Below are 26,661 nucleotides of genomic sequence, written 5' to 3'. Positions count from 1 at the left end.
TTCCCTGTTTCCTGTGGAAGTCACCTTTTGTCCCCATTCTCTCAGCCTGCTCGCTGTCTCGGGGCGTCTGGGACAGGTGCACGGTGTCTGAAGTGGGGAAGTACCCTCCATGCAACTGCATCGTTTCAAACACAATGGTGCTCCAGAAATAGACGAGACCGTTGGCTTTCTCTTTCTTCATATATACAAAGTATTTTTTATTTACAAAGAATATGTCTAATTGTCACTTTTCCAATGAAAACATACAAATGGCTAACAGACACATGGAAAAATGTTCAAAATCATTAGCCATCAAAGAAATTCAAATCAAAACCACACTGAGATACCACCTTACGCCAGTTAGAATGGCAAAAATTGACAAGGCAAGAGACAACAATTGTTGGAGAGGATGTGGAGAAAGGGGATCCCTCCTACATTATTGGTGGGAATGCAAGTTGGTACAGCCACTCTGGAAAACAGTGTGGAGGTCCCTTAAAAAGTTAAAAATTGAGCTACCCTATGATCCAGCCATTGCACTACTGGGTGTTTACCCCAAAGATACAGACGTAGTGAAGAGAAGGGCCATATGCACCCCAATGTTCATAGCAGCATTGTCCACAATAGCTAAATCGTGGAAGGAGCCGAGATGCCCTTCAACAGAGGACTGGATTAAGAAGTTGTGGTCCATAAATACAATGGAATATTACTCAGCTATCAGAAAGAACGAATTCTCAACATTTGCTGCAACATGGATGGCACTGGAGGAGATAATGCTAAGTGAAATAAGTCAAGCAGTGAAAGACAACTATCATATGATTTCTCTCATCTATGGAACATAAGAACTAGGATGATCAGTAGGGGAAGAAAGGGATAAAGAAAGGGGGGTAATCAGAAGGGGGAATGAAACATGAGAGACTATGGACTATGAGAAACAAACTGAGGGCCTCAGAGGGGAGGGGGTGGGGGAATGGGATAGACTGGTGATGGGTAGTAAGGAGGGCACGTATTGCATGGTGCACTGGGTGTTATACGCAACTAATGAATCATCGAGCCTTACATCGGAAACCGGGGATGTACTGTATGGTGACTAACATAATAAAATAAAAAATCATTAAAAAAAAAAAAGAATATGTCTAATTGTAACACGGGCACCGCTGGCCCACCCGCTGAACCCTCAGACGGCCACTGCGCCCGGCCCGCACTCAGCGTCAGCACCCCACTCTGCCTCATACTCTTACCAAGGTGTGTCCTGTCCACGCTTGGACTTTGTTAAATGGTGCCATAGCGGGTGTTCTCCTGTGACTTTATCCTTTTACTCAGTATTAGGCCGGGGAAAATCCCTGCTGAATGGCAGGCACCCTGCAGCCCAGCTGGACCCTAACCAGTGGACAGGGGGACTTTGATCTTCTTTTCATCAAATACTCCTTGAACCCCTATTACTCTGTGCCCGACGCAGAGCCAGGACCCGGGAACTAACGTGCCCGGAGCACAGAGAGCCTGCCTGGGGGCCCCTAGCCTGCTGGAGCCGGGCTGGGTCCATGTCGGGACAGGTCCGATTTCAACCCCACTACGCCCCAGAACAGCCAGGCACAACGGCGGCCCGCACACAGTAGACACTCAATAAATGTTTGTTGTGCAGACCGAATGTTGCTCTTTAGGGGAGGGAAGTACTCTCACTTCATTTCACCACTGACGACATAGAGCATTGACCCTGTGCTCGTGAGGCCTGGCTGGACCCAGGCATGGCCTCGATCCCTGCAGGACCACAGGGCCCGGCCCGACACATGGCCCTCCGCCGCTCGCGGGGGTGCCTGGCGGAGGGCTTGTTGGACCTGAGGCCAGGGTGAAGGGCCGCCCTTTGGACCCGTGCAAACCCTGTGAGATGCTGAGCTCAGAGATTACGCAGTCTCCGAGTGAACCGGCGGTAAGCATTTACCAACACATGGCTTCCTCTCATTTACGAATATTTGAAAGAGAAAACTACTTTCGACAGCGGGGCTCTAGCTGCTTAGGGTGGGCTGTCTGGGCAGGTCGGAGGCATTTGGCAAGGCGGCCCCCCTGAGGCGTGGCGGCCCCGTGGCTTTGCTGCGACCCCATCTCTCCGGAGGGCGCTCGGGCTTCATCGGCTGTGCAGCCGTTCCGCGTCCCCTCTGCTGGAGCTGCGCCCTGGCTCTCTCGCAATCCCCGTCCTTCTGCACCGTGGGAGCGGACGAAAGAGGCCCAGCCCGAGGCACAGGAGTACACGAGTTGCTCACCACGCGTGCACACACATGCACACACACACCCAGCCCCCAGGATGCCCCATTTAGATGCTCACAAGTCCGTCAAGGTCATCGGTCCCTCTGAGGCTCCTCTGCCCCGCTCACCCGCCTGGTCCCGACAAGAGAGATCTTCCTGTGCGATCACTGTGCTGGGCTCCAAGGGAGCGGGCATCTCAGCCACAGTCCCTGCCCTGGGAGCGGACGGACCAGCACGAGGGCAGAACATCAGGCCTCTAGAGGACGGTGTTGTCCACGCTGGGGAGGTGGCACGGGGGCCCGTCATCTGTGGGGCCACAGAGGAGAAGCCTGGACTCACACCTCCCCCCCTCAGCCCCGTCCCTGTCCTGCCATCCTGCCTCCCAAGGGTTCCTCACTCTGGGCCCTCCCCACTCTGCACCCACTGCTCACTCGGACCCCTCGCTCACCAGCCTGATGACTGTAGAGCTCAGATCCCACTTCCGGCCTCTGCCCTGCAGCCTGGGTCAGTCTCCTCAAATACCTCACTGGCCCCATGTTTTTCCTGGGCCGAGTCCTCAGCCTCTTGCCACCATCCCCAGGACAGATGCCAGCCTCCCGAGCATGGCGCCTGAGCCTTCCCAACCTGGCCCCCGCCCCCTCTCCCGCTGTCTTCATCCCTCCCCAATGTGCGCTGGAGCCCATGCACTGGACGCTGTTCCGGGGCCAGGGCAGAGCCAACGGCAGGACAGACCTCCCCACCAGCTCCTCAGCTGCGGGACCCAAGGACTTGCTTGTGGGGCTCTGCACACGTCACACCGTCCCCACTGCCTTGCCTGCCGTGCTCTCCAGGCCTTTTCTCCCTGGAAAATGCCTCTTCACCTTCCTGGCTGGTCTCAGGGCTTTCTCCTCTTGCCCGAGCCCCCCGCCGGAGCCCTGCTCTGATTCCTTAGCGCCTCTGCCCCCCTCTCTTCCCTGGGTATGCACTTGCTGCCCAGGGAGCTCCGGGGGGAGGCCCGGGGAGGGCTTGTATTTTATTCTTTGCGGGCCCAGCTATTATCACAGAACCAGACGTATAGTAGGTGCTCAGTAAACATCCCAATAGAACCGAGCACGCGAAGGCTCAGGAGGGGAAGCGGCTTCCCAGCGAGCGCCTTCGGACAGCTTGGGTCTGGGAGCGGTCACGTCTGACTTCTTCATAGCCAACATTTTCTCCTGATGTGCTGGTCCTCTCGTTCCCCGGAGAAAACTCTTTATTCAGACTCATGTTTTTCTTTGTTTATGGATATGTAAACTTTACCAAGAAAAGTCAAAGCCTGGCTTATATTTTCACGTGGAAAACCAGCTAGCCCTCAGCTCAGGACTTTTGTGAGGAATAAATAATTTAACTGTTTTAGCTGTAGTGCAGTTCCGTGTTGCTGGAGAAGGAAAGAAGTGCCCCGGATCCTTCCAGAACGCTTGTTCTCCTGGGCCCTGGGGGAGGAAAATGCTCTGGATCCCTGCAGGATTAATTTATTCCAAAGAAATAGAAGAATGCTCGGTAGGCGAACATCGGATGAAGTGCCAAAGGCCAAGACAGCCTGTCCTCCGGAAGCTATGCCCTGGGAGCAGAAGGAGGTCACACAGGAAACCTCCGGGGAGGGCGGACCCAGCCTGGCCACGGGTGGAAAGAGGACACGCCCCTGGGGCATTTGGACCCTGGAGAAAGGACAAGAGGAGTAGCTGAGCCCGAAAGGCTTAGGGAAGAGAGAAGAAGAGTCAGAAACAAGTTTGTGTTGGTGCCTCGTAGGCCAAGACACTCCCTCAGCTGTCCTCACCGTGTGTGCTCTAGGCCTTGAGTTCCTGCTTTGCCTCATGTGAAAATCTGGCCCCTGATTTCTTTCTGTTAGCGTTTCTGGGGTACCCCTGACCTTTGTTTTACTTTTAATCATCTGGTGGAATTTCGTGTTAGGTCCTTTCCTTGTTACCAGCATCACACTGGATTTTGTATTTTGACCTGTTCTCCAGGTCTGTTTTTCAACTGGAAGATTTCACACATCTGCGCGAAAGTATATTCATTCTAGACTGTAAAGCAAAACACAACAGATTACACAGCAGTCTGTTTAGTATCAGCTCACAAATGTAGGACTAAATCCCAAACTGTGTGGGCGGAGCATGTGTGTGTATGGACGTACATCAAAAACTTAACTGCTTATCCTGGGTGGTGTGAGCTTTTTCTTTTTGCTTAAATGTATTTTCTCATGAACACGTGTCACACACACACAAAGGATTAAAGTTTCATAGGTTAAGAGTCAAATAATTTGCAACCAGGTTTAAGGGCAATGGGGCACCTCAACTCTTGATGGAAGAAACTCACATTACCTCTGGAGCTCTCGGCCAGAGGTGTAAAAAGGGCAATGATTTGAGGACAATAAACACCGGCTGGAACATGGTGACGAGCACCCGAACGCTGCAGTGGGCATTTCGGCTCTGTCGTGTGTGGATGCTTACGGTTATACATGTCAACATGACCCAGTGTCCACTTACCATTAAGTCAGAGGACGGGCCCTGTAGATGATTCCTATAAACCATGAGAGCAGAAGGTCATGCCGATCGCACCTGACCATCGACCGTGGTGTATGTGACGCTGGACCCTCAGAACAACCCTGCAAAGTAGGTAGTACTATTCCATCTTACAGACAAGAAACCGAGGCCCAGAGAGAGAAAGTCACTTGCCCAAGGTCAAAGACAGCACATATTGGAATCAGGATTTGCAGCAGGGGTATGAGAATGAGGAGGCCGGAACCCTGAGTTCAGGGTTGTAGCTTGGAGGGAAATAGCCCCTCCCACTGGGGGAGGAGGTAGGAGAACACAGGTGCAGCCCTCGGCCGAGGTGTGCTCTGGGCAGCCCTGCAGGGAGGCGGAAAGCACCATGCATTTGGTGGGGGGGCCCTGACCAAGTCTGGGTAGTGCAGGACAGGCTCAGGGAGGGGTGGGGCTGGCAACATGGGGGCCCAGACTTCGAAAGGCCCATATGCCTCCCGGGTCGGACTTGTAAATATTCAAATGTCCCCGCTCTCTGCACGAGGCTCTTCCACAGTCACCGGTAGGTTCAATTTTTCCAACAGCCGGTGAGGTGGGGGTCATCCCTGTTTTACAGATAAGGGAACAGGCAAATATTTGTCCCCTTCGGTGGACTGCCTTTTCATGCTCTTAATAGAATCCTTTGATGCACAAAAAGGTTTTAATTTTGATGAAGTCAGTTTCTCTCTCTTTCATTGGCTGTGTTTTTCTGTCATATGCAAGAAATCATTGCCAAATCCAACGTCATGAAGCTTCCCTCTATTCCCTATATTTCAAAGAATTTTAACACCTAAACCACCGCTAAAACGCACAAGGCGTGCTGCTATATAGCACAGTTTGAGACCGGGTCCTCCTAAACTCCGTTAGAGGGATGCCTGGGTGGTGCAGTCGGTCGGGCGTCAGACTCTTGGTTTTGGCTCAGGTGGGGGTCTTGGGGTTGTGCGATCCAGCCCTACCGGAAATCTGCTGGAGATTCTCTCCTTCTTTTTGCCCCTCCCCCACACTGCACACGCTAAATAATAAACCTTTTAAAAAAATAAACTCCATTAAAAAAAATTTATTGAGATGAAACTCCATAGCGTAAAAGTAACCTTTTCGAAGTCGACAGTTCGGTGTTGTTCAGCATTACTCACAACGGTGTGCCCATCCCCCTATTTTTGCCTCTGTCCTTTACGGTTTACAAACAATTTTCATATCTATTTTCTCCTTTGCTCTTCACAGTAATCCTGAGAGTGAGACAGAGCAGCAAGGCTGCTCCTAGGGATGGGGGTGCCCGCAGCAAGAGCCCCTGTAACAGCGAGCTCTGCAGCCTGTCCGACCTGTCCCTTCCCCGGCTCCAGCGTGGGGCGGTGTTACGCCCTTGCAGGTGGCCCCGTTAGCCAGGCTCTGCGTGCTCCCACTTCTCCCTTGCCTGCATCTTCTGCCTCTAGATGGCCGTTATGTGGCTTTTCCACCTGTGCCTTTGGTGGCTGGTTATCTGCACTTCTGTGTCCAATCCCATCAGCACTCAAGGACAGGGCAGGCGTCTGCAGCACGAGCACTGGGGACTCACCGAAAAGCACAGGGTAAAGAAGGAGCCCTGTGGAGGACCTGTGGCCTTCTCGGGTGTTAAGGGTGAAGCCCAGAGAAGCAGAACCTCACAGGCCCCGTGCACGGCGGGAGCCAGGCCCGGACCCGTTCACACCAGAAGCTCCCTTCCTCAAACCCACCCTTGCAGCTCTTGAAGGAAAAGGGACACTGCTCTCGCCCGAGCCTCACTTAGGTCTTCTTGACAGCCGCCAAGTGTTTACCTCCCCGAGTCCTGACCACACCCAGCAGCATTTGAACAAACAGGAAGCCGCCGAGGCTTAGGGCCAGTGAAGAGCTTGGCTGTCCCACAGCTCGCACAAGAGCCAGGCTCCAGCCCAGGTCCCTAGAGCCCAGGGCTTTGCTGCCTTCCTGGAGTGGCTCATGCCTCCAAGCCGCATCAGTGAGCCTTTCCTGGGCACTGGGGGTTCATGGGTATCTCCACTCTGCCCTGTGCTGAGGCCACCAACAACGAAAACACCACGGAGAGAGCCAGACAAGTATGAGCAAAATCTGTCCTGCTTTGGAAGTCAGCGACTGTAACTACTTGTCTCATTGGTAACTACCAATGAGATCGCGGATGCCAGACCTAAGTGAGAACCAGCAGTGACCCACAGCCAATAAATAGGTGACTTAGTGAGTGAAACTCGGAACCCACGAGTCAGGCTGCGGGCAGTGAGGGCCTCACCAGGCTGGGAAGGTTGGAGGAATACTGCACTCCCAGGTCCAGGCCCACCCATCCCCGTTGTGATTCTGACATTGCTTTGTTCCTTTTCATCTTAGGCTGATGACAGATGTTTGACATTATTATTAAACATTTGTGGTTTTTAAAAAATGAATCATGGATTATTAGAACTAGAAAAGTTCCTTTCATATCATTTCCCGCTTTTTTTTTTTAATATTTTATTTATTTATGTATTTGAGAGAGCTAGAGTGAGAGAGCACAAGCAGGGGGAGCAGTAGAGGGAGAAGCAGGCTCACCTATGAGCAGAGCTCTCAATGTGGGGCTCAATCCCAGGACCCCAGGATCATGACCTGAGCCCAAGGCACACACTTAACCCACTGAGCCACCGAAGTGCCCTACCCGCTCGGTTTTATAGATGCTTATGCTGGCCTGCAGAGAGGGATAGGGATGTGCCAAGGTTGGCGGGCAGGCAGAGCTGGGACTGGGATCAGCCACGAAAGCCAGCCTCCTGGGCCCAGTCTGTGGCTGGGGGAGGCCCACGGTCCCCCGGGATCAGGCCAGTCTGGAGCTGGCCAGGTACGGGCCCTGTCTCCTCTCAGACCCTCCTCATCTCTGTGCTCCCAGGCTCCATCCATTCCAGCCGTGCCCACCCCGCGGGGTTTCCTGCCGAATGTTGCTCAACCTCTCACTAGACAGAGCCAGCAAGGTTAACCGGGTTAACCAGGAATGGATCTTTCTACCCCTTCCCCACCAGCCTTTTCTGCCGTCCACGCCCGACCAACTCCGCAGTCCAGGGCACAGGAGGGCTTCCAGGAGGCAGCGAGAGCCGGGGTCGCGCCAGGCCTAGGTCTCTCCTCGCCCTGTAGAGCCGGCCCGGGGCTCCCCAGAGCAGGTGACTTTCACGCCCTGGGCCCCGGGGGCTGGGCGCCCTCGCCTGCCACTTGGGGACACCGCCCACTTCCCTCCGTTCCCCGGGAAGGGGGCTGCCGGTGGGGCGGGGCCAATGGGGCGAATGCGCGCGAACAGACACGGCGCACGCGCCAGGATCCGCGAGCAGGTAAGGAAATGACGACCTGGCGCGGGGCCCCGCGGCCGCCCCCACCGGACCCCGCGTGCCGCAGCCGGCCACGCCCCCATGGAGGCCCCGCCCCCACCGGACCCCGCGCGCCGCAGCCGGCCACGCCCCCATGGAGGCCCCGACCCCAGGAGGCCCCTCCCCCGGGGAGGTTCCGCTCCACCGACCGCTCATTGCGGGGGCCCGGCGGCTGGCTGTGGGGCGCCTGGGTGCTGTGCAGGCGGCGCTGCGTGGGGCGCGGGGCTGGGGTCGGGGTCGGCGGCCCCAGGCGCCCGAGTGGGGTGCGCCCAGCGGGCCGCAGCAGCCAAGCAGCTATGGCGGAGGCCGCACCGCAGCATCTGGCGCTGTCCTCAGGGCTGTTGGAGTTGTGCCCGCTGCTGGGGCCCTCCCGGGACAGCCTCCGCGGCCCCGAGCAGGTAGGGGCCGGTGGGGAAACGGAGGCGGGGCGCGGCCGGGCGGCGGCTACGATCGGAGCGCGGGTCTGGCCCCGGCATCCCGGGCGTCTGCGGGGTGGGGGCGGTGCTCGGGGCTCCGGCCAGACCCCCCCTCCACCGCAGCCCGCCCGGTGCGGGGACCTTGGCTGTCCTGGCCGCGGAGGAGTCGCGGGGGTCTGCGGACTGGGGAGCCCTCGCCGGAGAAGAGCGCGGGCTCGGAGGACGCGCCTCCAGGTGCTCCGCCTTCGGCCGCTCCGGCTTCGGGAAGCACACCTGGGCAGGGTGAAGGCGGCTGATGGGGGGAGGCGGGGGTGCGCCGGGGCGCCTGGGGTTACGTCGTCGCGGAAGAAAGGATTTCATTCATTATCCCGGACTTACTGTCTCCTCGGTGGTGGGTGCTGTGCCAGGCACAGCATCGTGAGGTTTGGGGTTTTAGATGTAAGGGGCACTTTCAAATGTTCTGCATTTAGTCATTTTGCGATGAAACCTAACTGTTTTTCTCGCTTGCAGAAAAGGCTGCCTACTCCCCCCCCCCCCCCGCCCGGGGCCCTTTTCTCTTTCTCTGTGTGCTAGCAGCCAGAGTGACAAACCCTTTTCCCGGAAAGCAGCAGTTTTGGACACTCATTCTCTGTGTTTCTTTACTGTGCCCCTGCTTTTTCTTGGTTGTGTAACCCAGGCTTTCTTTTGAATTGGTTTGTGGCCCTCTTTTTCTCTTGGTCCAGGATGTCCATATGACTCTATCTGTGGATTTTTCTCTGGTTAGTGGTGATGCCCAGAGTACTCCGAGATTCCGGCTCTACCGCCCAGTTACCTGGGCAAGTCCTCATCTCATTCTGGACAACAGCAGTGAGAGGCACAGGAAGGCACCCGAGTATTTAGGGGTGCAGCGGAAAGGGTTGAGGTCATCAGGAGAAGCTAGATATTGCTCAAATTAACTGGATAAATGTCTCTTAATGTCTTGGTAGTCTCCTTAGCTTTTTTTTTTTTTTTTTTTTAAGATTTATTGAGTGAGGGAGAGAGAGATAGAGCAGGAGAGGGGCTGGGGCAGAGGGAGAAGGAGAAGCAGACTCCCCGCTGAGCAGGGACCCAGGACCCCGGGATCATGACCTGAGCAGAAGGCAGATGCTTAACTGACTGAGCCACCCAGGCGACCTGTCTCCCTTAACCTCATACAGAGCCAACTTCGATGGTTTCTGCATTTCCCTCCTCCTTTCTTACTCCCCAAATCCCAGTGATGTCTGCATCCCCTTTGACCTCTGTCTCCTCTGACCCTCATCGACTGAGTTATCTCCCTGCCTCTAATTTGCCAATGGCATTGCCTCCTTTTTCTTCTGATAGGAAATGACCTGGTTTCAGTTGCTTCTTGGGTGATTTCGGCATGCATGTTGGTTGCCCCAGGGTGAGACGTGTCTCGAGAGCAGGGTGAATGGCACGGTGGTGCTTTCCTGCCCCAAACAGGCCACGGCTTTCCCAGGCAAGTGGCAGTTTGCTACTCTGCATTTTAGCTATTACCCTTTTTATCCTACACGCTGATTCTGTTAGGGGTTCAACAAGAGGTGGAGCGCAAATATTTGGAGTAGGAAAAAGGCAGCCTTTCGGGACGGATCCAACTTCCTGGGCTGAGCCTCCTTTAAGGCCGATGTTGACGTTACAGTTACCTAAACAGGTGACTTCACTTGGCCACTCTGCTGTTATAGCAGTTCTAACGTCTGAGGGTTTTTTTATAACTCTGAAAATCACCATTTCTCTGTCGTTGACGCATTCCTGCTCGGTGACAGATGAAAACAAGCCTGGAGGTATGAGAAACATTCCACTTCCTGGTAGGGTAGTAAGGAGTCCTAACTTTCCATTTCATTTCTTAGATGGGTGGTGTTTTGTGAGGGTAGTGACAAAGACTTGGAGAATACGTCCACCCCATGGGAGGTTCTGGCTTGGTTACATCTCTCTCTACTCCGTGGTTGCCGTGGAGACGAGGCGTGGGGTGTGGAAGGATCTACCACTAACCCTCCGAGTGGGCCGAGAGCTCCGTGCCTCGAGTAGCTCACTGGCGTAATTCTTGGTGTGAAGGCAACATTGTAGCAGTTCTTGGTGGAGAGCGTCCAGGCTTTCGGCTTCTAGAGCAGCACTGTCCACCAGAACTTTCTGAGTGATGACGCCAGTGTTCTTCATCTGTGCCATCCGTGTGTCGGCCACTAGCCACACATGGCTACCAGGTGCTTGAGGCATGGCTAGTGCCACTGAGGAACTGGATTTTACACTTCATTGAATTTTAATTTCAATTTCAATAGCCACGTGGCTATTAACGGTGGTGGACAGCAAGTTCTAGAGCGCTAAACAAATCTGTTTTCTGTTTTATTTCACAGATTATGGCCCATCCTGTGTGAAGATCAGTGCCACTCTATAATCTAACAGAAATAAATCTGTGGGGGCGCCTGGGTGGCTCAGTCATTAAGCGTGTGCCTTCGGCTCAGGGCGTGATCCCGGCGTTCTGGGATCGAGCCCCACATCAGGCTCCTCCGCTGGGAGCCTGCTTACTTCCTCTCCCACTCCCCCTGCCTGTGTTCCCTCTCTCACGGGCTGTCTCTCTCTCTTTCAAATGAATAAATGAAATCTTAAAAAAAAAGAATAAGAAATAAATCTGTGATGCTATCAGTTAGGGTGTGTGTGTCTCACTTTTTAATTAGCTCTGGTTTTTTGGACTGAAATGGTTGTTCCCGGGGAGGGGTTAGTAAATCAGTGTGGGCGAGAGAAGAGCAGGAGTGACTGTCCCCAGGCTGTGAGAACAGACCTTGTCTCGCCCGTAGGGGAGGGGCCGTTGCAATGCTCTGGGATCCAGGACTGTGCGTTCAGGAACTTACTCTGATGACCCAGTCGGACACGTGCACGTATGTATGGCAGACACTGTTCACCGCTGCCTTTGCTCAGGTTGTGTGTGTGACGAAGAAGAGAGCACGCCAGCTGTCCCTCGGTAGGGCTGTTACTGCGTCGTCCCCGTGTGGCACCATACAGCTGTGACAGGGAATCAGCCACCCCATATGCTGAAGTGGAGAAAAAAGCTAGTGGAACCAGTAAAAGGAGATGATTGTATGTAGGGGGACAGATCATATTGATATATACGCACATAAGAAACGGGAAGGCTGTAATCTCCGCTGTGCATAGTATTACCCACCCTTTCGTGGAATTAGGGGGAAGGCCTTTCCTTTCTATTCTTATGTATTTTATTCTTCCTGTATTGTCGTTAGCTTTTAACATGAGACTGTATTGCTTATCCAACCAGAAAAGACGCAAGGACATACGTTCAGTGGAAAAACAGATGTGTGATGTATGGCCAAATGCCAAGTTGGCTGAATTTAGGCCATCTTACTTTAAGGGACTAGATAAATGGCGGGGCAAGAGGTAGTCTCCTGCCGTTAGCATGATGACCGCATTCCCTTCAGCATCCGGACTGCTGCGCTCTAAGAGGTCGCGGAGCGCGAGGATGTGAATGGATGAGCAACCTCCGCTGAGAGCCGTCGGCTGGCTGAATGTGGGGACACAGAGAGACCACACAGTCCCCGGCCCAGCCCACCAACAGCTCTGAAGGTGATAGAGTACAACGTGGAAGGCATCAGTGCTCTAGGTGCTGAGCCAGGGCAGGGGGAGGCGGAAGGAGGTGCTCTAGGAGGTGAGGAGGGAGGAGGTGCAGGGGAGGTGGAAGGAGGTGCTGTAGGAGGTGAGGAGGGGAGGTGGAGGTGATGGAAGGAGGTGCTGTAGGAGGTGAGGAGGGGAGGTGGAGGTGATGGAAGGAGGTGCTGTAGGAGGTGAGGAGGGGAGGTGGAGGTGATGGAAGGAGGTGCTGTAGGAGGTGAGGAGGGAGGAGGTGAAGGGGAGGTGGAAGGAGGTGCTGAAGGAGGTGAGGAGGGGAGGTGGAGGTGGTGGAACGAGGTCCTGTAGGAGGTGACGAGGGAGGAGGTGCAGGGGAGGTGGAAGGAGGTGCTGTAGGTGGTGAGGAGGGGAGGTGGAGGTGATGGAAGGAGGTGCTGGAGGAGGTGAGGAGGTGAGGTGGAGGTGATGGAAGGAGGTGCTGTAGGAGGTGAGGACGAGAGGTGAAGGTGATGGAAGGAGGTGCTGTAGGAGGTGAGGAGGGGAGGTGGAGGTGGTGGAAGAAGGTGAGGAGCCAGGGGCTTGATGGTCTAGAAGAGGCGCCTTGTCCTGGCTGCAGGTGAGGAAAGTCTCCCTCCAGTGGGGGTGGAGGGGGCATCCCTGGTGAAGAGGAGGAGCGGGGAGGGGGTGAGCACGAGTCCAGCGGAGTGGAGAGCAGGGAAAAAGCACAGCGTTGGACCATGGGCGCTTGTGTCTGGAGACCGAGAGGTTCAGCGGGGCACGGCTTTGGGGGCACCCTGGCTTTGGAAGCAGGCTGGCCTGCTGCTCAGGCGTACGATGCAGGTCGTCGTCCTGCCCTGTGACGTAGCACACGTGTGCCACATACATGGAATACGTGGTAATAACGGTAATGTATGGAAACAGATTCCATTTTCATGCTGGTGGAGGGACAGGGATGGTGTGTGAGGCTGGTTTGGATCCATCGAAGGGTCTGCAGGGGTAAAAAGCTGGTGCCAGTGGCAGGAGCCACCGCCCGTTGGGGCAGGTGATGAGGTCACATGTGTTCTGTTTTTTAAGATTTTTATTTATTTATTTATTTATTTATTTATTTATTTATTTATTTATTTATTTGAGAGAGAGTGAACACAGCGGGGAGGGGAGAGGCACAGAGGGAGAGGGAGAAGCAGGCTCCCCGCTGAGCAGGGAGCCGGACCTGGGGCTCCATCCCAGGACCCTGAGATCATGACCTGAGCCGAAGGCAGACGCTTCACCGACTGAGCCACCCAGGTGCCCCCCCTTTGTGAGAGTGGACAGTGCGGGTGGGGCGTCCTGGGCCGGGCGGGAGGAGGCGATGCCATTCTCATGGCAGAACCCTTGAAGGATTAGTTTGTGGAGTCTGTAGCTGCTCTAAGTCCCGGGGTGGGTGGCTGCTTGGTCTGCAGGTGCGCAGCTGGGCTGGCACTGGGGCTGCTTTCAGAGACCTTTCTGCGGTTGGTGGCTCCGAAGACCCGAGGGTCACTGTCTTTATCACAGGCAAGCATATGGGCGGAAGCTTGGGTTTTAGGGAAATCAGCAGGAGCTTAATTTTTGAAGCTGTGAGTTTAAGGGACCCGCCTTATGTCTGGAGGCAGCTGGGTGCGGTCTGGGACTGGCAAGAGGCCTGAGCTGGCAGTGGGACTCTGGGCGCCGTCCCTAGGTGAGGACACCATGTGAGTGTGGAGACTGCCAGCCAGGCGGGGCACTTGAGGAGGGGCAAGGAGTCAGCCCTGGGGGGGTCACAGCCTGGAAGGAGGGGTCTGCCGGGGCCCTACCCAGGAGCGTCAGGGCAGAGGGGAAGAGCAGAGGGGGGTTTGCAGGCAAGGGGCCGGCTCCACGCTGTGACCACCTGTGCCCAGTGCTCACCGATGTGATGTTTGACGTGAGGAAGGAGCGGACGTGCATACTTTCATAGTTAAGTAGGTCCGAACTGCTGGATGGTGATAAGGAAAGTTTTAGAAAGGTTTTATAGAACTCAAGACGTGGTTTCCTTTCATGCCTGATACACAAAGATGTAAACATTATCCAGTACTATGGATTTCCCATGTTTGGTCTTTGTTCCCACTGGTACTAAACTTTTTTCCAAATATAAAGAAATTATTGCCTGAATTTAAATTATACAGAATAAAAATAAGCTTTTTGAGTTTAGAGAGTGTATTTACTGATGGGAGTTCCTTGTATGAATCCTCTCAAGGGTAAGAGTTCCCCTTTGGCTCCACGATTCTTACTGAAACGGTGATGCTGGCTGTCCCTTCCCTGCCGGTGACAATTCCATTTCTCCTGGTGACAACGATGTCCTTCCTCATGCCCTCTCTGAGTCCCTCAGAGATCTTTGATTCCGCGCGGCCCACCCCACCCCGGCGTCCTCCCACCTTCCCACATGCTTGCCACCCAGCGAATCCTGCCCCTGACTTCTGTTTCTCCACTAGCTTGGAGCTGACCTGCCCGTTTCTCTGTCACGGCCTGTTGACCTCTTCTGGGAGCTCGGGGAGCAGTCCGGCAACTGCCTCTGCGGAGTGGCCCGTCTCAGGCATCGTAGCTAGACAGAACGGAGGTCGGAGGCAGAGCCCGTGCTCTTCATATTATCTGGGGGAAGACTGAAAAGACAAAAGGTTTTGTAAAAATCGGGTACCAAGTTAAAGTTCGAAAGTGTTCAGGCTGAATGACCCTGTTGTGTAGACCTGGGGTGACCGTTTGGTTGCTGGAGGAAGGGTGTGTCTCTTCTCTCTGAGGCCGGCAGTCCTTCTTCTCACCCCTCGGTCCGTGTCCCCAGGTCAGTGGCAACAGGACCACTGGCATGGGGCATGACGCCGGCACCCCATCTGTACTGGGCTGGACAGTATGCGGCCCCCCCAACCTGGGAGGGAACTGGGGCCTCTGGTGTGGGGGCTGGGGTTGAGCCTTTGACCTGCGACCTTGCCCCCTTGAGAGGGAAGCTCAGGGATGCGGCGTTCGCTGCTGCAGTCCAAGCAGAGCTGGATGTGAACTGAGGTCTGCCTGTCAGTCCTGGGCTGGCAACTGCCGGGCTGTGTGCCCAGGGGCAGCCGGAGAGCCAGACCCTGTGCTGTGGGTGACTTGCCTGAACGCATGGCCTGATGGGTCCCTAAAAGCAGCTTCTTTGCCGTCCTTCCTGTCCTGGGCCACTGGTGGGTGAGGCCACACACACACGTGGGTGCGGAACCGGCACTCTGGCGGGTCGAAGGGGAACAGAGCGACAGTGGGTGCTTGGACAGAAGGCGCACAGCGGAGCAAGGGTAAGCGCTGTTGGCTTACTCGTATTACTCCCTTTAGGTGTCCCTGAAGCAGGGGGTCAGCAGCCCCTCTTCTCTCGATCTGGAGGTCCTGTCGGTTTTTGTGCCTCCTTTCGTCAGTAAGGATGACAGTCAGATGGCTGGCGCCCCCTCCGCGACTCTGAGCAAGACCAGAAGGCGCTCCTTCAGAAAGAAGAGGGACAAGCCCAAAACGGAGCCCTGGAAGGGCCTCCCTCCTGAAGACATTAGTGTCCCCAACGGTGTGGACCTGCTTGGCCTGCCTCAGCTCTGCTTCCCAGGTATCCCCCGCCCTGCTTTCCCAACTCCCCCATGGTGCTTTCTAGAAACCAAGTCAAGAAAGGGTGACAGACGGGGGGCTGGTTACCCCTGGCAGCCCCGAGGCCAAACTGCAGGTCTCAGTTCTCTTAATCTTGGGGGTTTGGGAGCTGAAGGACGTGCAGCCCAATAGTGCAGCCCCCATGTTTTGGAGAGCGAATCCCAGACGAAGGGCTGTCGGGATCGCCAGCACGGTTGGTAGAGGTGCTTTCCAAGGATTTTCACTTCTGATTGACAGGCCCGTCTTCCAGAGGTCCGGCCGGTGGGTCAGGATGAGTCCAGTTAGCCTGCAGCATCTCCCCCCAGAGTGCACTTCCGCCGGGCTCTCTGGCCCCTGTTTTCTGGGGACCCCGGGGCCTGTAGCCCGGGCTCACATGCTTTCCCCACCTGGCCTGTTCCCGGCAGTGGGTGGCCCTCATGTTTTCCACTGGTCTTTGAGAAACGCTGAGTGGCTGGTGTAGAAGACTCAGACTAGGGACTTCCCGTCCGTCATTCCCTGTCTGGGAGGTTCCATCGGGAATGGCTGCTGTCTCCCGGTCTCAGGGATTACAACCCGGGGACAGCTAGGACAACCCCTGCACCTGCCATGCTCAGAAATGGTCGCCTCCCCCAGGCACACCCCAGAGGGTTTGTCTGCGGTTGTTCTTATGTTCCTTCGCTAAATTCTGCAGAGCACAGAGGGTGGCTGAGAAATGGGCACCCACGGAGGGACGGAGGGGGCCACGGCTGGCTGGCGGCCCGACCCCCCAAGTGCCACAGCTGGCAGGGCGAGGACAGGTTCTGTAGGCCGCAAAGTGGGCTCACGGAGAGCCCAGCCTCGGAGGTGGATGCCACGGGGCCGTGCCGAGATTTCCTCTTCTTTCTCTACCCGCAGGGGGCGTGTACGTGGCCTCCGAACCGAAGGAGGACTGTGTCCACTTCCTGGTGCTGACCGATGTCTGTGGGAACAGAAGTATGCCGTGGTTGCCCAGTACTCCCGACCCCTGCACGTACGTGACTGCCGTGAATTCCCTCTGAAATCTGCTGGTGTTTATTTTTGCTGAAACACGCTTCCCGCAATCACCACGATTGTAATCATTTTAGCATGTGTGGGTCAGTGGTACTAAGTACACTCCCGCTGGCGGGCAGCCCCTGCCACGCCTGGTTGCAAAAGACATTCATCACCCCGGAAGTCCCACCCCCGGCCCCCGGCCCCCCGTTCTGCCCACATGGGTTTGCCTGCTTCGGACACCTGGTGTCAGTGGACTCAGGCTGCATGTGGCTTCTGTGTCTGGCTTCGTGCACTCAGTGAATGGGGTCAGAGTTCATCCACGTTGGGGCAGCAGCACCTCTGTCCTTACGGCCGAGTCCTACCGCCCAGTGTATGTGAGCCACAGCTTGTTTCCCACATGTCCGTGGAGGGACATTTGTGTTCTTGTATGTGGGGTGACAGCTTTGGGCCTCCAGAGCATGACTTGGCCCTCCCCCGCCCGGCAGGGCCACGAGTGCGAGCCAGCCGGCCCCTGGAGGTCGCAGGGGCCGCTGTGCACCTGAAGAGGCGGGGTGACCCACGGCCTGTGTCCAGAGGGTTTCCAGAAGCAGCAGTGCTTTACCCTGGGGAAGTCCAGGAATCCCACACTGAGGGGGCGGTGGCTGCCCGGTTGTTCCTTCCCACTCTGCCGTCAGAGGCTGGGCCAGGTGTGCTGGGAGAATTATCCCTAAGTGTCACGGCATAAGGCTCAACTCGATGGGCTCTGTCCCTTCACGCCTGTGGATGTGCCTCGGAAACCTGTGGGAGTCCAGCATTCTGCTGATGTCTGAGTGCGCGACCTCCGTGTCTGGACTAGGCGTCCCCTGGACCCCTGGACTAGGGTGGGCAGTGGGCAGCGCGGGGAGGCCACCCCTCATGGCCGTGTGTGCGGGCTGCTGGGCCTGCGGCGTTGGCAGCCTGCCTGCTTGCCTGGGTTAGGTAGGGGTGGGAGACGAGCCGGGGGCCGAGTTCCTGCCCCTCCCTGGCCAGCGCTTCCGGCAGAGACAGGATGGGAGGCTGGATTATTCAGGAAGGTGCTTGGGAGCCTGTCTGTGAAGTGATCGCTATGAGAAGTACATGTTATTTCTCTTATCCTTAAATACATTTTAAAAAGGTCACAGCCTCTGCTTTGCCTGTGACTCCCCCACTACACCTGGCTGCTGGGGTGTGCGTGACCCCTCGCCCATCCTCTCAGTGCCTGCGTGGTTTCGGGGTGACTCTGGGCCCTACATGCTGGCCTCCCCACCTCCCCTCGTGCCCAGTGACCAGCCACGCCCTGTCCTGCGCTCCTGTCTTTCCGTGGACTGCACGCGCAGCCCCGCCCGGAGTGCAGACGGCACTGTGGTCCTCATATGCCAGCTGCCCGTGTGCTCAGCCCGGTGCCGACGACCCTCCTGCACAGTCGTTCATTTAATCCACAGCGAAGGGGGCTGGGAACTCTCAGCATCATCCCCATTTTACCGCTGAGGGAGCAGGCAGTCGCACAGGGAGGTGAGGGGACTTGCCTGGGGGCCCAGCACACTGACTTGAGGGCCTTGGTTCAATGTTGGTGGGTAGACGAATGGCGTGCCCACTGCTTGCCGGGCTCTCCCCCTGTCTTGCAAGACCCTCGCGTTCACACCATCCCCAGGTGGAGCTGTTATCACGGTCCGCCGTCCCTACTGAAAAACCCCAAACAACCCTCCACGGGGGCCAGACTGTGGCCCTCAGTGATGCGCCACTCGTAAGCTCTGCAGTGGTCTGTGCCTTCTGGAATCTCGGTGCCGGTACTTTTCTCCAGCTGAGAACCCCCCCTCTCCCCCACCGACACACACACATATGGCCCAGTGCTGGAGGTTTTTTCCTGTGTAAGCAGAGCCCATGGCCCCTTCTGTGTCTTACTGTGTTCTCACTGTGTTCCCATCTGGGGTCGGGACGTGTCATTGTCTCTGCCACCTCAGCACATCACACACTGGGGGAGGGGGGCATCTGCGAGGACTGGGACTCCCAGTGACACAGGGGGGGCATCCACGCTGACTGGGACTTGCGGTGACACCGGAGGGGGCGCCAGCCGGGTGGCGGGGGAGCAGGATGCTGTCTGGGCCCCTGCCCTCTCGCTTCTGTCTGCAGAGGCCCACACTGCTGAGGATAGAAGCTGGGACCAGCTGGATCGGAGGGTGACACGGGCCTGTTGCTTTCTCTCCAGGACGAGTCGTGTTTCTACAACGGCAAGGCGCACTGGGAGCCATCCTGGCCGACCGCGGGCGTGGCTGGCTGCTTCGGACCGTTCGCGGTGTGCGTGGTCTCCAAGCTCCCCTACTACAACGCCCTCAAGGACTGCCTGTCCTGGTGAGCCCGTGCGGTGCCCGCGTGTCTGCGAGGCCACGCCTGGCGCTGGCGGTGGTGGGAGGGCTCTGGTTTGGTGACGGGAGCTCCCGTGAAGGCCCAGAGGCTTCCCGAGGCGGTAGCCTGTGGGGAAGGTCTGCCAGACAAGGGAAGATGAAACCAAACTGTGGGAAGTAAAATTAGTATGGAGGATTTTATGTTGTTTGGTTTTTTAAAAAAGACGTCCATCAGAAATAGCTCTTCTCCTGTTATCTGAGAAAATCAGGCTGCCGCTGCTGTCAGTCCTGTTAAGTTCATGACAGTTAACGAATTATCTTTTCTTGGGGTGGAATCTTGAAGTGCCTTAATGCTGATGATATTGAGTAGAAAGCCTGAGGACGTAGAGAAGTTTTGAAAACTCTAGAGAGAATCGCGTCGGGCGCACTTGCCGCCTGTCGTCGGGGGATGATTGTGGCGTGTGGACACGGTCCATCCCCCGGCCACACGCGCCCTGGCCGCCTGGTTTTCGTTCTCACCAAGTTCTAGTCTTGGAATTCTCAGTGGTTTGGTTAACGACAGAGGCGGCCAACGGAGGTTTGCCTTAATGCTGTAATACCCACCCTCCACCCCTGGCAAGTCGCAGACTTCTGGAAAGACCATCATTTTGGTTCTCACACTGTGGTCAGAGGGACGAGCAGGAATCCTTCCTGACCAAACTCACCACCTTCGGAGCTCAAGTTCCAGCACCTTAATGTTTTAGTTTTCAAAATGTGGCTGGTGTTTGCCCATAGTTTGGGTCTAGCCCGCGTTTTATTGCCCCCGACACAGAACAGAGCGCTCGCCGGGTCTCCCTCCGGGACTGCGTGCTCAGTAGGGCATGTCTGCCCGGGCGTGGGCAGTGATAGGATGATAAATTAGGACAGGGTCCCTTTTCGTTAATTAACTGGTAATCTTCAGCACCTGAGGGTAGGTGGCTTGTGCACCCATCTCGTTTCCTCTTCTGTGAATTGGGGGTGGTGTTGCCACCCTTTCTCGAACGGAACGGGTTCGGGCCTGCGGGGAGGACAGCACCTGCTTCACTTTCTCGGCCTTTGTACGCGTGATCATTCACGTGTGACTGGCAACAAATACCATCCTGCTAGACGTTAATGCAAAGGAACATTTAACTCGAAAAACGTGTTCAGTTTCCCTGCTCCTCGAGTTTTCTGTCTCCTGATGGTCGTTGCTAAATGACCCGAACTAGAAAACAGAAAAACAGATGACAGAAATGCAAAAGGCAGTTTATAAATACAGATTTATAGATTTTTAAAATCTGTTTTTCTGCTATAATGGTGGCGTGTAAACTAGGCCTCTGTGTGGACAGAAATTGGGAGAGAATGCTTAGTTGTATTTGGGGAATTAGATTATGGAGAGTCTGTTTTTTTTTTTTTAACTCGATACTATTCTTTGACAATAATTAAAATATGGAAGAATATTGAATTATCTCCATTTCCTGACACTAACTTCAGGAAGAGCTATTATTATTTTTAAAGATTTATTCATTTATTATTTTTAGAGAGAGAGAGAGCAGGGAGGAGGGACAGAGGGAGAGAGAGAGAGAATCCCAAGCAGGATCCATGCTGAGTGCAGAGCCTGACACGGGCTTGATCTCATGACCCTAAGACTGCGACCTGAGCTCCAATCAAGAGTCAGATGCTTAACCGACTGCGCCACCTAGGCGCCCTGACTGACCCCAGGCGGACTTATGATTTGTTACTTAAAGTAACAGCGTAAGCGCTTGGCTTGCGGGACACGCGTGGGCCCTGCTGTGGCCCTGCTGTGGCGAGTGAGGCCGGGGACCGCCCCAGGGCACAGAGGTGGGGTTTCCAGGGCAGTTGGCTGAATTTTGCCTAATGTAGACACCATGTCACCACCACTGCCATTAAGACAGAGAACATTTTCACCACGCCCCAAAGTTCCCTTACACCCTGTGGTCACTTCCCAGCCGCCTGCCCCCAGGCACCTGCTGGTCCGTCATGCGTTTCAGTCACTTGCCGCTGTGCCTTGAACAACGCGGTTTGAACTGTGCGCGTCCACGTACACCTGGATTTTTTTCAACAAATACAGTACAGTCCTATATATGTATTTTCTCTTCCTCAGGATTTTCTTAAAAACATTTCCTCTTTTCTAGCTTACTTTATTCTAAGAATACAGGATATAATGCATATTACATGCAGAATACCTGTTAATCGATCGTTCGTGTCGTCGGTAAGGCTTTAGGTCAGCAGCGGGCTATCAGCAATTAAGTTTTTTGGGGGTTGAGAAGTTCTATGCAGGTTTTCAACTGCGTGGGGGAGAGCACCTTTAACCCCTCACATTGTTCAAGGGCCAACCGTACTTCAAAAGTCAGAATGCATTTGGGAAACAAACGTGGCCAAGCACTTTCCTTTGAGATGTTTACTCGCTGCTGAAGTATGACCCAGACAGAAAATTGCATGAATTCCAGCTGTGTAACCAGCACTCACAGCAAGAAACAGAACATGACCAGCCCCCATCCCCCCACGCTCCACCTCTCCTGTGCCCCCCTGCAGGCAGGTCCTGACCCTGGGCAGCCTCACCTTGCTGTCTGAGGCCTAGGGTTGTCGTCAGTGTCCTCCCGCCACCTCCCCCGCCCCCAGCCTGGAAGGCCCTGGGGCTGCCGGCACTGGCAGACAGGTCAGCGCTGATTAGAAATGCTAAGATGTCCTCCAGTCCCCTTCATGTCACTGCAATGTTGTGTAATCGTTCTTTCTGATGGCTGAGTAATATTCCATTGTGACGGGTAGTAAGGAGGGCACGTATTGCATGGAGCACTGGGTGTTACACGCAAGTAATGAATCATGGAACTTTACATCAAAAACTAAGGATATACTGTATGGTGACTAACATAATAAAAAATTATTATAAAAAAAGAAATGCTAAGATGACAATTGGATACTCATACTTATTTTGTGATTTGATTTTTTTTTATTTTAGTTTATTGACTCATCTGAAGCTCTGTAAAGATTTTGAAGTTGACAATCACATAAAAGATTTTGCTGCAAAACTGTCTTTGACACCTAGCCCGCCGCCTGGACCGCTTCATTTGGTCATTAAATCTGGAATTTTGTCTTTTCTTTATGAATAGTAAAAGTCCTATGTCGACGATGGGTTTAATGTTTTAAACTGTTTCTTACGTTCCAGGGTGTTTAAATTACGCTTCTCAGGTTCCTTACAGAATCATCTATTTACGCTGTTTCTAGAGATGCGTTTGCCGGGCGGCCCGTGATACGTGGTGTGGAGCTGGTGATGGGCCCCCTTAGTGCTTAACACACCGGCTCATTTGGTTTATTTGTCTGGAATATTGGGTATTGTATTAAACTGATTCATGTTTTCTCCTGTCCGGGGTGATTAATGAAAAGTACCTGGCTTCCTATTTTTTGGTTTTTCCCAGTGCCACCGTGTTGTTGAATAAGTGGCCAAGCGTTTCCGTGGGTCTGGGTTCCCTGGCACGCTCGTCCTGAGATGTTGTTGGCTCTTTCACCACTTGAGGGTTTCGGGCTAAGGACAGTTGCAGAAAGGCAGCCCACGTTCCCCCTTTGCCGAGTAATGGGCCAAGACGGCTGAGCTGTGATGACACCTGTCTGGCCTGGCATCTTCCAGACTGACGCAACCACCGGGCATTTCCTCGTTCTCAAACAAGCACCTGCCAGATTAGTGTCTGGAAGAAAGTCATAGATGTCGACTCTGCTTCACTCAGTCCTTTCTGGAAGCTTAGACATAGAGATCTCGGTTCTCTACGTATTGATTATTATTCACAGTTGAAAAATTAATTTTATTTCGCAGGAGACATGTGATCATGAACTTAAAATGTATATTTTTAATATCACACTACAGTGTGTGGGATGGGGGAGGGAACCCTGCCAGATGCATTCCAGGCCCAGAGACAGAGCAAGTTGCCCCAGGACCTTGGTTCCGCTCCCAGAAACCTTTGTAGGGACGTTTATTGGGTTCTTGTTTTGTGCAAGGCTCTCATCTTTATTATGTGGATAATTGGTATTTTTTTATGGTTCAGTGAAGTCATCAAAGTTTCTGTTCTTGCTCTAATCACTCAACAAGTGTTCCCTGAGGACCGGCTAAGCAGTGAACAAAGCCGAGTTCAGGGCAGTTTGAGGGTTAACCGTATGTACTATGTTCCGCCTTTGAGCATGAGTAATGCACGAACCGCGCCCATACCCATCTTCTGTACCTCGGAGTCTTGGATGAGCTCACATTTGGTTCTCCGACTTTTACCACCCCCGTGAGAAAGTTTCCTGGGGGTCGTTCTTGATGCCTCTTCTCTTCACCCCTGCATTCCATCCATGGCTCATCCCTGACCGGCCAGCTCCCGGCGTTTGCCTCTAGTTGGCCACGGCCACCACCCCACGCAGGGTCACTGGGTCCCACCTGCGTGACTTGGGGAGCCATTGGTCTGGCCACGTCCATTCTTGACCCTTCATTCAGTTCATCCTTTGCATAGTGGCTGCAGGGCCACTGGGTCCCACCTGCGTGACTTGGGGAGCCATTGGTCTGGTCACGTCCATTCTTGACCCTTCATTCAGTTCATCCTTTGCATAGTGGCTGCAGGGACTGTTAACATCTATCCATTGGACTCTCCTCTTGTGCGTAAAACCCCACAATGGCTTCTCGCTGCGTAGCTGCCGCAGTCCTGCATCCCTAGCCCCTGTATCAGTGTCCTGCTCTGTCTCATGTCCTCACTCCCTTGCTGACTGTTGTCCAGCCACACTGGATTTCCCTCAGTCCCTCGCAGGTGCTGCCCCCAGGCCCTTGCATATGCTGTTCCTGGAAGTCAGGTTCTTCGGGACGGCCTCTGTGTGACCTCCCACCCGTCTCTCTGTGCCCTGCTCCCTTCCTGCAGAGCCCAGCATGGTCTGCAGTTAGGGCCCGCACACGTGTGTGTTTTGTTCAATGTCCATCTTCTCCATCGGCCTCCAAGCTGCATGAGGAAAAGGCCCTGTTCAGAGCTGCGTTTGCGACGCTGTTACCATGCCTGCTGCTCCCACAGCTGTCGAGTGAATGAATGAACGGATGGGTCGTGTTTCGGCGTTAGCCTGTCCTGTTCACAGAGCAGGGCCTGCGTCTTGGTTCTTGCGCATTTGTCCGAATGAGCCGAGTCTGGCTCAGACTAGCCGCTGTGATCCCCCTCGTGCGGCCTCACCAGCTCTGGGGTCCTCATTGATACGTGGCCCTGACCCATCTTTGGGAGTGTTGAACCACTGTGGCTGTTCCTTGTTTTGGAAAAACCCAAGGCCAAGGTTCTTCTCTAACCCCGGAGCCGATTCAGCATGGAATTCCAGAACCCACTACAAGCAAACATTGATGGAGATGCTGTGTAGCTAGTGGTCAGGAGCTGTGGTTCCTGTGAATCAAGCGTGTGGGCGCCGGGTGGGGCATCTCCTGTCTGCGTCAGGGGCGGTGGCGCCCAGCCTCCACCAGGCCTGGCTCGGTGCCCTTTCGCGGACGGCGCCTGGACCACCGGCCCGAGAGCAGCAGACACCCCGCGTCCCTGGGCCCGCTCTGCCGCTTCTCTGCCCACCAGCGGGTCTGATTTTACGTGCTTTCAGAGCACGGCCAAGTCGCTGGGTGTGCACGTGAAATGCGCCTTTTCCGTCTCACTCTACCGGACTCACTTCCTGTGTTGCTTTGTGCGTGGATCCTATTGTCTGCGTGGGGCTACAGTCAAAGCTGAACTTTGGAAAGTGTTTCCCCGAAATCTCTCTCCCTCCTCAGTCTCTTCACCTGAGAGGTGGGGTGGACAGCAGAGCCCAGCTCAGAGGGTGTGGGTCTCACGCACGTGAGGTTGCTGGCATCCCGGGGGCCCAACAGCGTCCCTGGTAGAATGACTGGTGTTTGTATTAGTTTCTACCTGTAGTTGGGAAGCTGGTCGATATGTTTATTTTTTGAAATATTGAGGGGAATTTTTCATATAAACTTTACAATGATTCATAGTTCATCACCGCTGGGAGCATGTAACTCTGCTCTACCGTGTTTTGTTTTAAATAAAAAGGATGTTACTGTCCACACAGCGCGTCCGCCTTGATTCTGATGTGTCTTGCTTCTGTGGGCCAGTGGGTGACAAGACGGTGCCGTCGGGGAGCCCTTGCAGAAAGAAGGCTTCTCCTGCCCTCAGGTTCTTTGCACAAGCGTTCACGCAGAGCCGTGGTGATGCAGGTGTGAGCACGTGTGGAAGGCGAACATTTGTTCTCCAGCCAGTGCTCCGCATCTCTCCATGTGTCCTCCTTCCACACTTTTCCTGGCGGGAGCTTCTCTGTGCTCAGATTCGAATCTTCTCTGTGCTTGTGGCCCGGTGCTCCTCACACTTGGGTCACTCCGTTCTGCTGGTCCCCAGGGCTCCAGGGACGCTCCTGGGTGCCCCCCAAAAGGCTGACACCCACGGTCAGGAACGAACTTGCCAATGAGCTGGAAGGCTTCTCGGTGGAGGGGCCCCTACCGTCCCCCTCCATCTACCGCGTCCTTTTACACAGAAGGGGCATTCTGCAGATACTGAATTTGAATCAAAGTGTAATTTTGAGATACCATCATTGAGAAAAATAAAGTCTTTCTCAGCGATTTCTTAAAGTGCACGTCTTTAAAGAGCTTTGAAAATTACGTTGAAAATACTAAGAGAATTTGTAATATGCAGTAAGTGTTCTAAGAGTAACCCGATCGTGTTTGACTTAGAACCTGTGCTGATCGGGACAGATGTCCAGGTGTCAGTTTATCTTTGCCGATGGGCAGTCTGCTAATGAAGTAAAGAGTTTAGGGAAGTTTGGCCGAAAAAGACATTCAGTACTTGATTCACGTCTGAGCCTTGCTCAGCAATTCTGTGTGTCTCTGGACTGTTTGGTTCTGTGACATATACGGGGATAGCGTGAGTCTTCAAACACGTATCCTAGGTCAGACACCCTCGGTGCCAGAACGGAGAGTCTCAGTGCATTTTGGCCTCTGCTGGGAGTGGCTCTCTGAACTAATTACGGAACTTGGTCGTCACAGATATTTAACATGAAGCCACTACAGATCGTGTTTCCCTCCCGCGTGGACCCTGAGAGCCCGGTCATCGACTTGGACCTTCACCTGCCCTTGCTGTGCTTCAGGCTCGAGAAAGTGCAGCAGGTAAGCGTCCCTCCAGACCTGGGGAGTCCGTGCTGGTTGGCTTGGTGGGGCATCTAAGCTGTCATCGTCTGGAGGGTGATTCCAGGGCACGTGTGTTCCAGAACATTCCAGAATGTTCCAAATGTTCCACAACACACTGGGAATAGTTGCTTTTTGGCTTCAAGCAGACATTCAGGACTGTGCACACCATTTACAAGCAGTGCTTTTGGGGGTTAAAGGGGCTTTCGTTTTGGCAAACAGCAGGGAAACCGGGTGAGACCTAGGCTCCACGTGGTTTTGGTGGCGCATTCACACGCATGTTCAGTGCATGGCGCGTGGTCAGAGGTGTGTACACGGTGTCGTTGATCTCCCCCAGATTCTAACGTGCCTCCTCATGGAGCAGCGGATGGTGTTCTTCTCCTCCAGCTGGGCGCTGCTACCGCTGGTCGCCGAGTGCTTCCTGGCCTACCTGCACCC

The 26,661-nt window shown here is 54.6% G+C and overlaps 1 protein-coding gene and 1 long non-coding RNA gene across 2 annotated transcripts; both read left to right on the top strand.

Moving 5' to 3' along the window:
* The first annotated feature begins 8,072 nt into the window (after positions 1–8,072).
* Positions 8,073–26,194, top strand: LOC148108087 (uncharacterized). Its single transcript, XM_087853789.1, has 5 exons — positions 8,073–8,499; positions 15,427–15,685; positions 16,597–16,711; positions 18,917–19,059; positions 26,086–26,194. The coding sequence occupies exons 1-5, from the start codon at positions 8,074–8,076 to the stop codon at positions 26,091–26,093; spliced, it is 951 nt and encodes a 316-aa protein (XP_087709915.1). The 5' UTR covers position 8,073; the 3' UTR covers positions 26,094–26,194.
* Positions 8,506–11,169, top strand: LOC148108088 (uncharacterized). Its single transcript, XR_015720998.1, has 3 exons — positions 8,506–8,751; positions 9,856–9,991; positions 10,881–11,169. It is a non-coding gene; the product is annotated as an uncharacterized LOC148108088 (long non-coding RNA).
* Positions 26,195–26,661: the final 467 nt, after the last annotated feature.

The sequence above is a fragment of the Ursus americanus genome, chromosome 22 (assembly GCF_024610735.1).
Source record: "Ursus americanus isolate L20-20 chromosome 22, mUrsAme1.1.p, whole genome shotgun sequence".
Lineage (NCBI taxonomy): Eukaryota > Metazoa > Chordata > Mammalia > Carnivora > Ursidae > Ursus > Ursus americanus.
Note: the sequence above shows the minus strand (reverse complement) of the source record. Positions and strands in the feature narration are given on the sequence as shown.